This window comes from Anguilla rostrata, chromosome 2 (assembly GCF_018555375.3).
Source record: "Anguilla rostrata isolate EN2019 chromosome 2, ASM1855537v3, whole genome shotgun sequence".
NCBI lineage: Eukaryota > Metazoa > Chordata > Actinopteri > Anguilliformes > Anguillidae > Anguilla > Anguilla rostrata.
The window spans coordinates 41,929,899-41,942,287 of NC_057934.1; the positions used below are offsets into that span (position 1 = coordinate 41,929,899).

Below are 12,389 nucleotides of genomic sequence, written 5' to 3' on the forward strand. Positions count from 1 at the left end.
TTATATATATATATCTAAATTAAGCGTGATTCCACTCTGATGCATAAGTAAACTGTAGAATTTCATGTTAAATGCAAAAACCCCTAATCCGACCCCTAATGAGTAGCTAATTTATTGAACGGTGCCTTTTTCTTCCCTCCAACCTTCAAAATCACTGAAACAATTTCAAATACTATTTTGACAGTCACCTGGATTTGTGTTCCACACTTTTTTCCAGAAAGTTCTATGCAGGTTACAGGGACTCCTTTGAGATGTTCTCCCTGTGTGCATTTCTCAGGGTCCCAGCACTCCCTCACACGCCGCAGCGGTGGGAACGCGGGCCAGACCCGGGGGCCTCCGGCCAGTCTACCCCACAGGCGCTCGGTCCGGAGGGGTCACGTGACCGCTTCCCAGCCACGCGCCCGCCGGCGCTAATGTTGGGGAGCGGTGTGAGAATTCCCCAGCGCCGCCCCGGGGGGGCCACGTCCACACGCGGGACCCGGTCGCCCGCTCGCGGCGCGCGGCATCAGGGGCCGCCGCAGAAGTTGCGAGGCGCCCCCCCCACGCGACGTGATGATCAGACGCTAAGCCCGCGCCCCGCCCCGCTAAACTCCGCCGCCCTTTTTAGCAGGACGTGAGAATCCGCCCGACTCTGGGCCCGGGCGGGGGGGGGGGGGCCGGGCACGTACAGTCCCCTGTATGTTTAACCTTTCAGAGGGGGCCTGCTAGAGCAAGGCCTGCCACCTGTTCACTGTAGTGGGGCTGGGGGGGCGGGGTAGGTAAATCTCTCAAGTTTTGATGAGCAGAGACAGCAGTCGCCATGGGGATGCTCCTAGTGAGACAGAGGGGGGGGGGGTGGGGGTGGAGGTTGGGGGTTGTCGGCTGCCCCCGTAAGCCTGTTGAAGCCTGGCGCTTTTCGGTGCCGCCCCGGCCCCCCGGCGACGCCCAGACTCAGAGCGGCGGCGGCGGCCAATGGCAGCGCGCCGCCTGGCTGTCCTGTCCCGCCCGCGCGGCTCCGGCGCGGCTCCGGCGCAGGCCGCCGGCGGCCCCTCTGACACGCCGGAGGTAAATCAGCCGGAGCCTGGGAGCCTGGGAGCGCCCCGCTCTGTGCGCCATATGCCGCCGCTGCGCAGTGACCTCCCCGCCGGCTCCGGGGCCCGCCAGTCGCCAGACGCTCTCACGCGCCCCTGCCGAAAGACGACTTATTTACCCAGCGTCGCATCGGCCGGCTCCCTTTTCACGCGACCCAGCGAGCGTTTTTGTTTTTTCAGAATGCTGACCCCTGAGGATTGACTTTGCTGATGACGTAAAACTTATTTTGTAAAAGTACTGTGAGCAAAAGCTTGGCCTCTGGCCCTCGGGCTGCTTTGGGTGGTAGAAGGGCCACCGTGGTGTGGCTGCTGGGTGGAGAGAGAGGGTCTGTAGCTCCAGGGTGGAGACAGAGGGTCTGTAGCTCCAGGGTGGAGAGAGAGGGTCTGTAGCTCCAGGGTGGTGGAGAGAGAGGGTCTGTAGCTCCAGGGTGGTGGAGAGAGAGGGTCTGTAGCTCCAGGGTGGAGAGAGAGGGTCTGTAGCTCCAGGGTGGAGACAGAGGGTCTGTAGCTCCAGGGTGGTGGAGAGAGAGGGTCTGTAGCTCCAGGGTGGTAGAGAGAGAGGGTCTGTAGCTCCAGGGTGGTGGAGAGAGAGAGGGTCTGTAGCTCCAGGGTGGAGAGAGAGAGAGGGTCTGTAGCTCCAGGGTGGAGAGAGAGGGTCTGTAGCTCCAGGGTGGTGGAGAGAGAGGGTCTGTAGCTCCAGGGTGGAGAGAGAGAGGGTCTGTAGCTCCAGAGTGGAGAGAGGGAGGGTCTGTAACTCCAGGGTGGAGAGAGAGAGGGTCTGTATCTCCAGGGTGGTAGAGAGAGAGGGTCTGTAGCTCCAGGGTGGAGAGAGAGAGGGTCTGTAGCTCCAGAGTGGAGAGAGAGAGGGTCTGTAGCTCCAGAGTGGTGGAGAGAGAGGGTCTGTAGCTCCAGGGTGGAGAGAGAGGGTCTGTAACTCCAGGGTGGAGAGAGAGGGTCTGTAGCTCCAGGGTGGAGAAAGAGGGTCTGTAACTCCAGGGTGGTGGAGACAGAGGGTCTGTAACGCCAGGGTGGTGGAGACAGAGGGTCTGTAGCTCCAGGGTGGTGGAGACAGAGGGTCTGTAACTCCAGGGTGGAGAGAGAGAGGGTCTGTAGCTCCAGGGTGGTGGAGAGAGAGGGTCTGTACCTCCAGGGTGGTGGAGAGAGAGGGTCTGTAGCTCCAGGGTGGTGGAGAGAGAGGGTCTGTAGCTCCAGGGTGGTGGAGAGAGAGGGTCTGTAGCTCCAGAGTGGTGGAGAGAGAGGGTCTGTAGCTCCAGAGTGGTGGAGAGAGAGGGTCTGTAGCTCCAGGGTGGTGGAGAGAGAGAGGGTCTGTAGCTCCAGAGTGGTGGAGAGAGAGGGTCTGTAGCTCCAGGGTGGAGAGAGAGAGAGGGTCTGTAGCTCCAGGGTGGTGGAGAGAGAGGGTCTGTAGCTCCAGGGTGGAGAGAGAGGGTCTGTAGCTCCAGGGTGGTGGAGAGAGAGGGTCTGTAGCTCCAGGGTGGTGGAGAGTGAGGGTCTGTAACTCCAGGGTGGAGAGAGAGAGGGTCTGTAGCTCCAGGGTGGTGGAGGGAGGCTCTGTAGCTCCAGGGTGGAGAGAGAGAGGGTCTGTAGCTCCAGGGTGGAGAGAGAGAGGGTGAAGGCCAGCACAGGTCAGGGTGTTCTTCGTTGACTTATGTGCTGCCGAGAGCTTTGTTTTCCCTAATAAACGGCCTGCGGGAGAACACGTCTCCAGGCTGCCCGGGGGCCTGTTTATTTAGAGTGTTCCGCCGTGCCACTCTCCAAGTCGGGCTGCAGACGCCGCAGCCAGCCCGCCAGCCCGCCGGCCCACAGCCGCATTCCAGTGCGCAACCAGACCAGGAGAGCGCTCTCTGGAAAGTTCCTCCATCAAAGGGCGCGCTGGGCGTAGCGCATCGTAGCGCGGAGGACCTAACCCATCGTGGCACCCTCAGGGAAACCGATCCCTCCCTGTAGTCGAAATTCACATAATGCTCCGGGCTTTACTCGAGGAGCCCAGGGGTCAAAGGTCGCAGCGGGGATATACCTGAGAACTGCGCTTCTTAAATAGTCCGTCAACAGGATAGAGTGGGGCTCCATTCAAGAGCCAGAGGCGGGAAAGAAACCGGAGGAGCCATTATGCGCCTACAATAAGGCCGAGAATCTGAAGCTCAGGGGGCGTCAGATTTGTTGTAATCGCGTGACGCTCTTTAATGGAGTTAACACGCTGCATCCACAGAACACTTCCAGATAAGAACTTAAAACACTGGAGGCAGAAATGAACACGCGCTACAATGTGCTTTACCGCAGAAGGGCCGCGCCCTACGGTCAAGGCGAGCTCTGCGTTCGTGGCCCAGTAGACAGAGGCCTGCTCTGGACACACACACACACAGGCCTGAACGGAGCGCGGCAGCGTTAGCGCTCTCTGTCTCCGTCGCCCACGGCAACGAGGACCGCCGCACAAATCTCCTGAATATCACGCGGTAATTGGAACTAGATTTACCGAAAAACTCTCCCTGTCCGGGCAACAATATTTATTCATACGTTTGTATTTTAGCTGCAAGCGACGACGTACAGCTGCATCCGAAATGGTAATCTTTTCTCATTATCATTGCAAACTACAGCCGTTCAGGAGGTTCAGGAAGTCTACGCTTCATTTGCATTTAAATTTGTGTACGCTCAGAATAAAAGGAGAAACATCAAAATCAATCTCGCTGCGCTTGTAAGGCCACTGCAGTCAGGCTGTATTTTACAAGCAGCTTCACAACTAGAGCTTTCACGCTTTTACCGCCATTTTGGAATAAAAGAAGCACGCTGTAAAATAATTCAGCTGCGTCAAAGTCACAAGAGACATTTACTGTATAACGAAATGGTTACAGCAACACATGGAGAAAGGCCTCTTTTTACCATAAAAATCTATGAAAATTAGAAACTGGGCATTATCTCATTGTCTCAATTTGCTCCTCATTACTACATTTCTACAGACTTGCAGAAAACATCACTCAGCTCAATAATTGTCTCAAAAATATTGTGCGTACATTTGTGAACATTAATATTAGCACATGAACTCATCGCCGCAAGTCGGGATGGTTCAAACAGCAACTCGAGTTTTGAACATTGGACGGCTCTTCCTCTCGCTCTCTATCCCCGTTACTTGAGCTGATGACTCTATGAAAAATAAAATAAAACCAAATGGGTACAGAAGAGCCCAATCCAAACACGCTTTACACTTCGGTCCCACGAGCACTGCCATGATTTTTCCGAGGAGGGTTTAATTCAAGCATATTTTTATGCGCTCTGTATGTTTTTGCAAGCAGAAGTCAGGGGATTAATGTTTGCCATTAGCCTCTCCCACGCTAACCAACTAAATATGTGTGCTAGAGTACGTGCAAATAAGTAGGGTGTGTGCACTGCAGAGGTGACAACAGACTCGAGACGTACAGATGGAATTGTTAACTAAAAACGCAGAACAGAAACTAGGAGTTGGCACAGGTTACAGATGGGCAACATTAAGAAAACCCACTGTCTAATATCCCATTTACTAGACTATTGCTTTATTTCTGAATGTTTTGTCTGAATGGAAAATACCTTCATTCTGACAGGTAAAAGCTTCTATGCTGTGTTTGGTTCATGCTGCTTCATAATTGCTCAATTTGCATGTGTAATTTTGTACGTCTGCAATATTTTAGCATGGCAGCAGAGTACTGGAGAAATGCGCTTTTAAGGACCAGAGTAATTTCTGTCAGAGAAAAAGAGAGAGAGACAGAGAGAAAAAGAGAGAGAGTGAGAGCGAAGGAGAAAGCGAGAGAGAGAGAGAGAGAGAGAGAGAGAGAGCTGGACTGTGTTTGGGTCTGGAGACAGTGAAGCTGGCCTGGGCCTAGAACTGGGATCCAGTGGGAAAAATTCTGATGGTTCTGAAACCACTGGCAAACCCCTCCTCCCAGCGCCGCCCCTCCCCTCCCCATACCACCATGAACGGTCCCCTTTTGGAATGCAAAAAAAAAAAACCCTCTGAGCTGCCTTCAGAAATAATTAACTGTGATTGTTTCCCGACAAAGCACTTCAAGATGTTTTATGTGAAGTGCCACATCCAGCATCCCCCCATCCTGTTCCAGCACAGCCTCCCCCTGGGGCCCATTTATTACCATTACCGATAACAATAATAATGATTATTTTTTATTATCACGGCATTAGAAACTCAGGCCTTCTGGGACCAGGCGAACAGACAGATCGAGACACTGATTAAATGGTAAAAAGGACCGGTTTTCACCCTTTTCCTTGTTCTCTTTCTTATTTATTTGTTCTGAGACTGCACAAAAGGATATCTTTTTTTCCAATGGTATAATCCATAACCCATAAAAGCCGATAGTCCTCCAGGTGGACGATATGGCCACTCAAGCTCAGTGACACAGATTTAAACTGACAAAGTGCTTACAGAGCCCAACTTGTGGGTTACCATAACAGCGTCTAGGATTACTAATGACCAAAGTTGTGAGGCAAGCTTGTATGGTGATCGGTGAAATAAACAATGCCATGGTCGGTCTGTCACACTCACACACACACACACACACACACAGCGAGAGAGAGAGAGAGAGAGAGAGAGAGAGATATAGAGTGAGAGCAAGGGAGACATTTTGGCCAGAATGGTTTTTTTTTAAAACTTTTGTTTACTCTCTAGCTGGCACGGTGTTTAGCGGTCTCCTCAACACAAAAAGCAGCCCTTACCGGTCGCTGACATGATCAGAGACCTCGGCGCAGTGACCTCACTGCCTCCTCCTTCACCTGAGGAAAAACTGAGCACTGCCCTGGAATGGCAAGGCCTCTTTTTTTCGCACGACTGATTTACCAACACCGCGCTCGTCTTGTTTTTACAGCCTTCTCCAATGAAGGCTTCAATCGAACTCTTGCCAGAACACCCATAAAGAGTATGTCCAATGTATATGGAGTGTTTCATTAAAAACAGACCACATCAATAAGAAGTGAAATCAAACAGCACACTCTCCGCTCGCTCGCGGAGACGTTTCGCCTGGAAGTTCGGTGCCGAACACACGCTCGTTCGCACGCACACACGCCCACGCAAACGCACAAGGGCAGGTTCGCCTTCACCGTGCCAAGTTTGTTTTAAATGGCAAGAATATCAGCGATGCTGCGGAAAACAACCACCAGACACAAAGGTCAAAGCGGGGACGCTTTCTTCGGCTGCTGGGCCGCCTTGGAGCGTCATGGCGACCAAGGAGTGGGCCCAGCAGGAGGAGTGCCTGGCGCACCCCACAGTGCTACTCCAGAGGGATAGTGGGTAATGAGCCGGAGGAGGGTAGGGAGGCTGACAGGCTGTACCCTGCTGGGCCACTGTGAGGCGCCCCTGAGACACCATGGACCGTGCTGTGGAGCCGAGCCCTGAGACGTGTGTGATCCTGTCCTTCCAAACCTGTGAAGCGCAGGCAGCAGTGTACCGGATGTGTGGGCTGTGTGAGATAGTGAGTGTGAGTGTGTGTGCGTGTGTGTGTGTGCGTGGTGTGTGCATGTGTGTGTGTGCGTGTGTGTGTGAGAGACGTGTGTGAGTGTGTGTGTGTGTGTGTGGTGTGTGCATGACGTGTGTGTGTGTGTGTGTGTGACGCATATGTATGCTTGCGTGCATGTGTGTGTGAGATGTGTATTTGGATGTGTCAGTGTGTGTGCGTGTGCGTGCATGATGTGCGTCTGTGTGCACAGTGCGTGTGCGTGATGTGTGTGTGTGTGCACAGTGCGTGTGCGTGATGTGTGTGTGTGTGCATGCATGATGTGTGTGAGTGTGTGCATGACGTGTCTGTGTGTGCGTGTGTGAGATGTGTATTTGGATGTGTCAGTGTGTGTGCGTGTGCGTGTGCGTGCATGATGTGTGTCTGTGTGCACAGTGTGTGTGCGTGATGTGTGTGAGTGTGTGCATGACATGTGTCTGTGTGTGCACGGCGTGTGTGGGTATGTGTGTTTTGACAGTGTGAATGTCCCCAGAAGCCATGTCTGTCAGAGCGTGTGTGAAGCCTGCTTTCCTCCAGGCAGAGGAGTCCTCACACCGCAGGAAGCCGTCAGTCGCAGAGGAGCACCGAAACGCTCAGGCCTTCTGCTGTGGCCGCCTGGCGGCAGAGGAGCGCGGCGGCGGCGGCCGGGGGGAGGTGCCAGAGAGAGAGAGGGAGGACGGGTGGCGGGGCAGAGCGGCGGGACCGAGCACCGCCGGCGGGGCGGGGGGGAAACGGCTCCGCGATGGAAAGGTTTCAAGCGGCTTTCATCGGCTGCCCGAAAACCGTAGGTTTACAAGTGCGAGATGAGCTGGCGCCACCGAAGTATGCTGGCACTGCCTACAGAGCGCAGACAGAGCGCGCCCGTTAACGACGGGGCCTAACGAGGCCCCCGCTCAACGGCTATCTCCACTAATAAACAAAGCGCAGAATGAACGAGCGTAAGAACCAAAACAACGGGGAACGCCAGAATAACAGGCTGTTGCAGCTTTGGACGCTGCCGCCGGGCTCCAGCTCTCCCCACCAGCCCTTTCTTTCCCCCCCCGAGGTGGCTGTGCGTTTGCCTCTCACCTGCCTGTTGGAACAGCACTTCCCACCCCGGCCAACAGCCCCGGGGGGCAAATGACGAGCTAAAGACAAAATTAAGGGCTGTGGCTGTAAAATGGATGCAAGGATCCAAAAAACATTCACAAATCGGCTTTGGTATTTTTCGGCTATTCTCCACTGATAGTGACACAGTGCACCATTCTCTGTTTGCATACAGTATATATCCCTGGAATGTACATAGACAAATAAGGAGGGGATCATGTTAAATTATATTCAATAAAACTTTTTTCCAACTAACCAACGTTGCTGCCGGTTGATAATTTACTCATATACTTATTTAATTAAAATCAAGAGTAGACAGTCCCCTCTATTTTTGTCTTCATTCAGGCGAGGAGAAAGCAGAGCGGCTAAGACACAGAGGAGGGATCACAGCTCAGAAGGTGCCGTGGCAGGGGATCGGACGGTGCCACACACCTTGCCTGTGCTAACTGACTTTGATTATGATCTGATTTTGATTTGATTAGGCCAGCTGCAATTTTAATGAGCGCAAGAAACAGACCATTATCCACAAATCAGAACAAATAATAAAGTATCGGTTTGATACTTCGGACAATAGCCTCAGCTTTCCAGCTGGCTAAACAATGAATTACTACATGTTACTGGCAGGGACATTATCTGCTTTGCCTGCAGTGAATGATGCCCTTCTGCTGCTACTTTTCTGTTTATTTGTGATGCTTGCATGCAGACCTGGGCCAAATACGTATTTGTTTTGGATTCAAATACTTTGCTCAATTGATATGACCAGAAGGCGGGGTTTGCACTTTTTGAGAGTATTTCATTGGTTCCAACACACCAGACATGATGAGTCAAATGTAGAAAATTTGCAAAATTTGCAAAATTGCATGGGGCACTGACATATAACAATTCTACTTTTCAAAACCTCTTGGTAACTTTAATTTGTGTTTTACCGGTTTATAACCATATTAATTTTATGTCTGATTTAATTCCACTCTTGGGTTCCATTCCCTGGGTGAGGTATGTCAGCTCATATGACTCTCACATCCAGTTCTCTTAACATCTATTTCAAATTTATGCAGTTTATGCAGTCTGACACGTCTTCCCTTTTGGATATTTGAACCGGTGCATGCGTTTGTTACATTTTTTTCATGGAGTAGTCTCTTTGCTCATGACACCCATCAAAAGCTAATTAAGATTGCTTATGCAACTTCCTAATTTAAATGTCTATTTTTGTGAATTGCTCATAAAGTTTCACAGACAGTGAGCCCATGTTGATGTGTGAAAAAGCAGGCGCAATTTGCCATTGCAATTTCTTCGGAAATTCGTCTCACGGTGTTACTTCTTCCTCTGAATCCAGATGAAATCTTTCCATTGCACGAGGAGGAGGTCCGTGGGGGCCACAAAGTGCTAAAGAAAGTTGGCACTGTAGAGTACTGCCTGCTTGCGCGTGACTCCTGGGCTAGCATTTGAGGGCTATCAGCCACACTGAAGAGCTAATGTGGAAAGGCTAGCTCCCATTGTTTACCATGGTGGCCGGCTCAGTGAGAATGACCTGAAACGTGTCCTACAGCGTTGCTGATGTTAAACTGTAATGGATCCCACCTCAAAACTGAACGCTAAGACCGGCACCAATCAACATTAGACCAGAAGGTGTGACACAAGGTGAAACTGTACCATCAGTATACTGTTTACATACCAATACATTAAGTCATTGACCTTGGGTGTGTTTGGGTAGCAGCAATCATGATGAGGAGAAGAGAGAGTACGCTGTGCTTACCAGTCCAGACTGAGAGAGCGCCTCCTGTAGGATGGAGGTCTGTCCAGCGCGTTCTTTTCGGGCTTGGCCTGTCGGTCCTTGAGCGAAAGGCGCTGGGTGAACTTGGAGATGCCGGACTCGGGCCTAGAGGGGAGAGCGGGGGGGGGGGGGAGAGAGCGTACGCACACGCGTGAGTTCACACTGACAAACATCGCCTCCTTTTTTTCACAGCCTTACCGCAGAGGCCAAAAAAAAAAAAAATCCTCCCCTTTGAGTTCCCCTCCATTTTGAAGTTCCCGTCGCTCCGGCTGGATTCGGAGCGGGTAACGCGACGTCGCGTCTCGGCCTCACCTGGCTCCCGAGGCGGCCCTGCTCTGCGATGCTACCGCAGAGGCCCCTCTGGGACCCATCGCCGGCTCGCTCCATTATGCGCGGACGTGCGCCATTTCTGTCTCAGGGGAGCCCGCGCGCACCGAATGCAACGCAATGTAACGGCTTACGGAGGCGCATCACGGCCATAAGAACCAAACAAAATAAGTCTGGATATAGCAGACGACATCCATAAAACACTTCTGTATTCATACGCCGGCTAAATTGCGCGGATTACCGAAATTCACGATACAACAAACTTGTTTTTTTTTTTCCAGCCTTCCTCGTGTGGCTAGAGGCCACAGATGAAACCAATCTTCGCGCCACAGTTACCCCTCCTGTTACTGCTACTACGACTACAGCCCCCTAAGACAAACGACAGCAGCATCGGGCGCTGCAGTAATCGATAAGCGCTCTCCGAGCCAGAGAGCAGAGGACCTCCAGACACGTTCTGTCGTGCTATTCGCAGCTAATTAAACGAGTGCGTTTGTTTCCGTTTGAATACGGGGTAGTCACAGCGCCCCGCACGTGACTCACCCAGGCCGGCTCACGCCCCCGGCCGAAATGTTTCAGTCTCCATGGAGAGTTGTGTTTGGGCCGGGCGGCTGCGGTGTGGGGGGTGGGGGGTAGGGGGGGGCGCGACGTGGAGCGACAGCCCAGCGCGGCGCGACGCGCTCCCTCAAGGTGAGCCGCAGAGCCGACGCCCGCTTTCGCGGCCTAAGCCCGGCCTCCCGCTTCCCCTCGCTCTTAATTCCCGACTTTCCGCGATTGCATCACGAGGTCGAGCCCCGTCCTATCTGGAATGGCGGTGGAAAGTCCGGACCGGGCGGCACCTCATTTGGAAGAAATGCGGACGGGGGGGAGCGACCGGCGAGTCGGAATGAATCATCGGATACAGTCGGATATCGTGTCCCGAAACACGCTAAATCCGTCGTGGCGATTCTGTCAGCGGAACATGAGAGGAAAGGCAGAATAATAATGCACAGAAAACTGCGAATGGAGGGGAAATTCAAAGATGTCTCATTTGTATTCGTTAGCTACCGCCGCGTGTCTCTCCCACGGGTTTCGAGATGACAGGTACGTCTTCGAAACGTGAGCTACGGAGACATCAAACGCGTAGCAGCAGCTACGGCGTGAGGATGAAAGAGCTGAGCGCGACAGGAGTCAGAGGAGAGGACGGGGCGTCTTCAAGGGTGAAAGGCACGCGCCGATCTGTCGGTTAGCCCCGCGAGCCTGCTCAGATACAGAAACCAAAGGCTAGCCTGTTCTGCGCTGCTGCATTATCAAACAGAGCACAGGAATGACACGAAAACGCACGATAAAGATCACAGTCTCCAGATCCACTGAAGTGTGGAGTGAACGCTCAGGTCAAGCTCACAGGAACCGAATCCCTAGTGGCTTGAGAACATCTCGAATGACGCACAGAGTTCAGTCAGATTCATTTGTTGAGAACTAAGCTGAATCCTCTGAAGCCTTACACCAATACTATATTATTCATTGTGCCGGTGGCACCAGTGGAAGAGGATTACATGTCCCAAAGGCATCCAGCAAGTAGAGCTTTAGAATCGAAATGTAGAAATTCATATTTAGCAGAACGCAGTGGAAAAAGCCGCGAGCGCGGTTAGCGGGGGACGAGCATCTGAGCGCCACTTCGCTGCAGTCTGATCCAGCGGGCTCCAGGCCTGGCAGTGTGGGGCGAGCAGTGGATTAGGAGAGCTTAGCCCCCCGACAGGCAGTGAACCACATCACTGCTCCACCACCCCCGCCCGGCAGCCCGGCTTGGCCTGGCACCAGGCCCCGCAGACGGGGGGTGGTCCGAGGCCTCGGCCTGGGGAACCCGAGGACGTTTCCCTCTGAGGATCGCCGAAATCCGCCCCTACCCGGAGGGACGGACCCGGTGGCCCCCGCGCTTCGGGGGTCCGGCCCGGGCCCCGATCGGCCCGCCAGCGCGGTTCCCAGGGTCGCGCCCCCCCCTCCGCGGCCTCGCTGGGCTCGTCTGCGGAGGGGCCCGCACCGCCCCGCGCCCCCCCCCCCCCATTCCTCCACCCTGCCAGTTTCCTAATAATACCCCTCCGTAACCGACTCCAGATCGCCGTTTGATTTAGGGAACAAAAAGCATATTTTCCGACATGAATCATGTGAAAAAGTGTCAAATGAATCTCAGATGGCAGTCTAATTGATGGGAGATTAAGGCTGGCTGAGGTTCTCTTGTAAAGTGTTAAATCTGATTAGAGCCGCCGAGCACATTTTCCACACCCCCCCCCACCCCCCAACTCCCACCCGGCCCCCAACCCCCCGTCCCCTCCAGCCCCCTTCCCCCCTGATAAAACAATAAAGCCACGCCGGCGTGTTTGCGCACTGATAAAGACGGAAAATAAACTTTAGAAAACAAGATGAGACGAACTCGGGTTCGGCTGCGCAGCCGGACGGAGAACTGGGACTCGTTCTGATGTCACCCAGCAGTCCCCCAGGTCTGAGTGTGGGCTGAGGGAGACAGTAACGGGTCTGGAAGCGGCGGTGCTTCGCACCCGATAGCCGCTACGGCGCTCTTTATCGTGACGAGGACGCGTGCTACAGGGCTGAACGCGCAGGCGTGTCATCGGTCTCGTCCGCGTCCCGCGCCTCTTAAGAAACCCGTAGGGGGGG

At 53.5% G+C, this 12,389-nt stretch overlaps 1 protein-coding gene across 1 annotated transcript in view; it reads right to left on the reverse strand.

Moving 5' to 3' along the window:
* ankfn1b (ankyrin repeat and fibronectin type III domain containing 1b) overlaps positions 1 to 12,389 on the reverse strand; it is a 142,535-nt gene that overhangs the window by 33,868 nt on the left and 96,278 nt on the right. Inside the window, exon 5 of the mRNA XM_064322288.1 lies at positions 9,396 to 9,518. Coding sequence (XP_064178358.1) covers positions 9,396 to 9,518 — 123 coding nt within the window. The remainder of the gene's footprint in view (positions 1 to 9,395; positions 9,519 to 12,389) is intronic.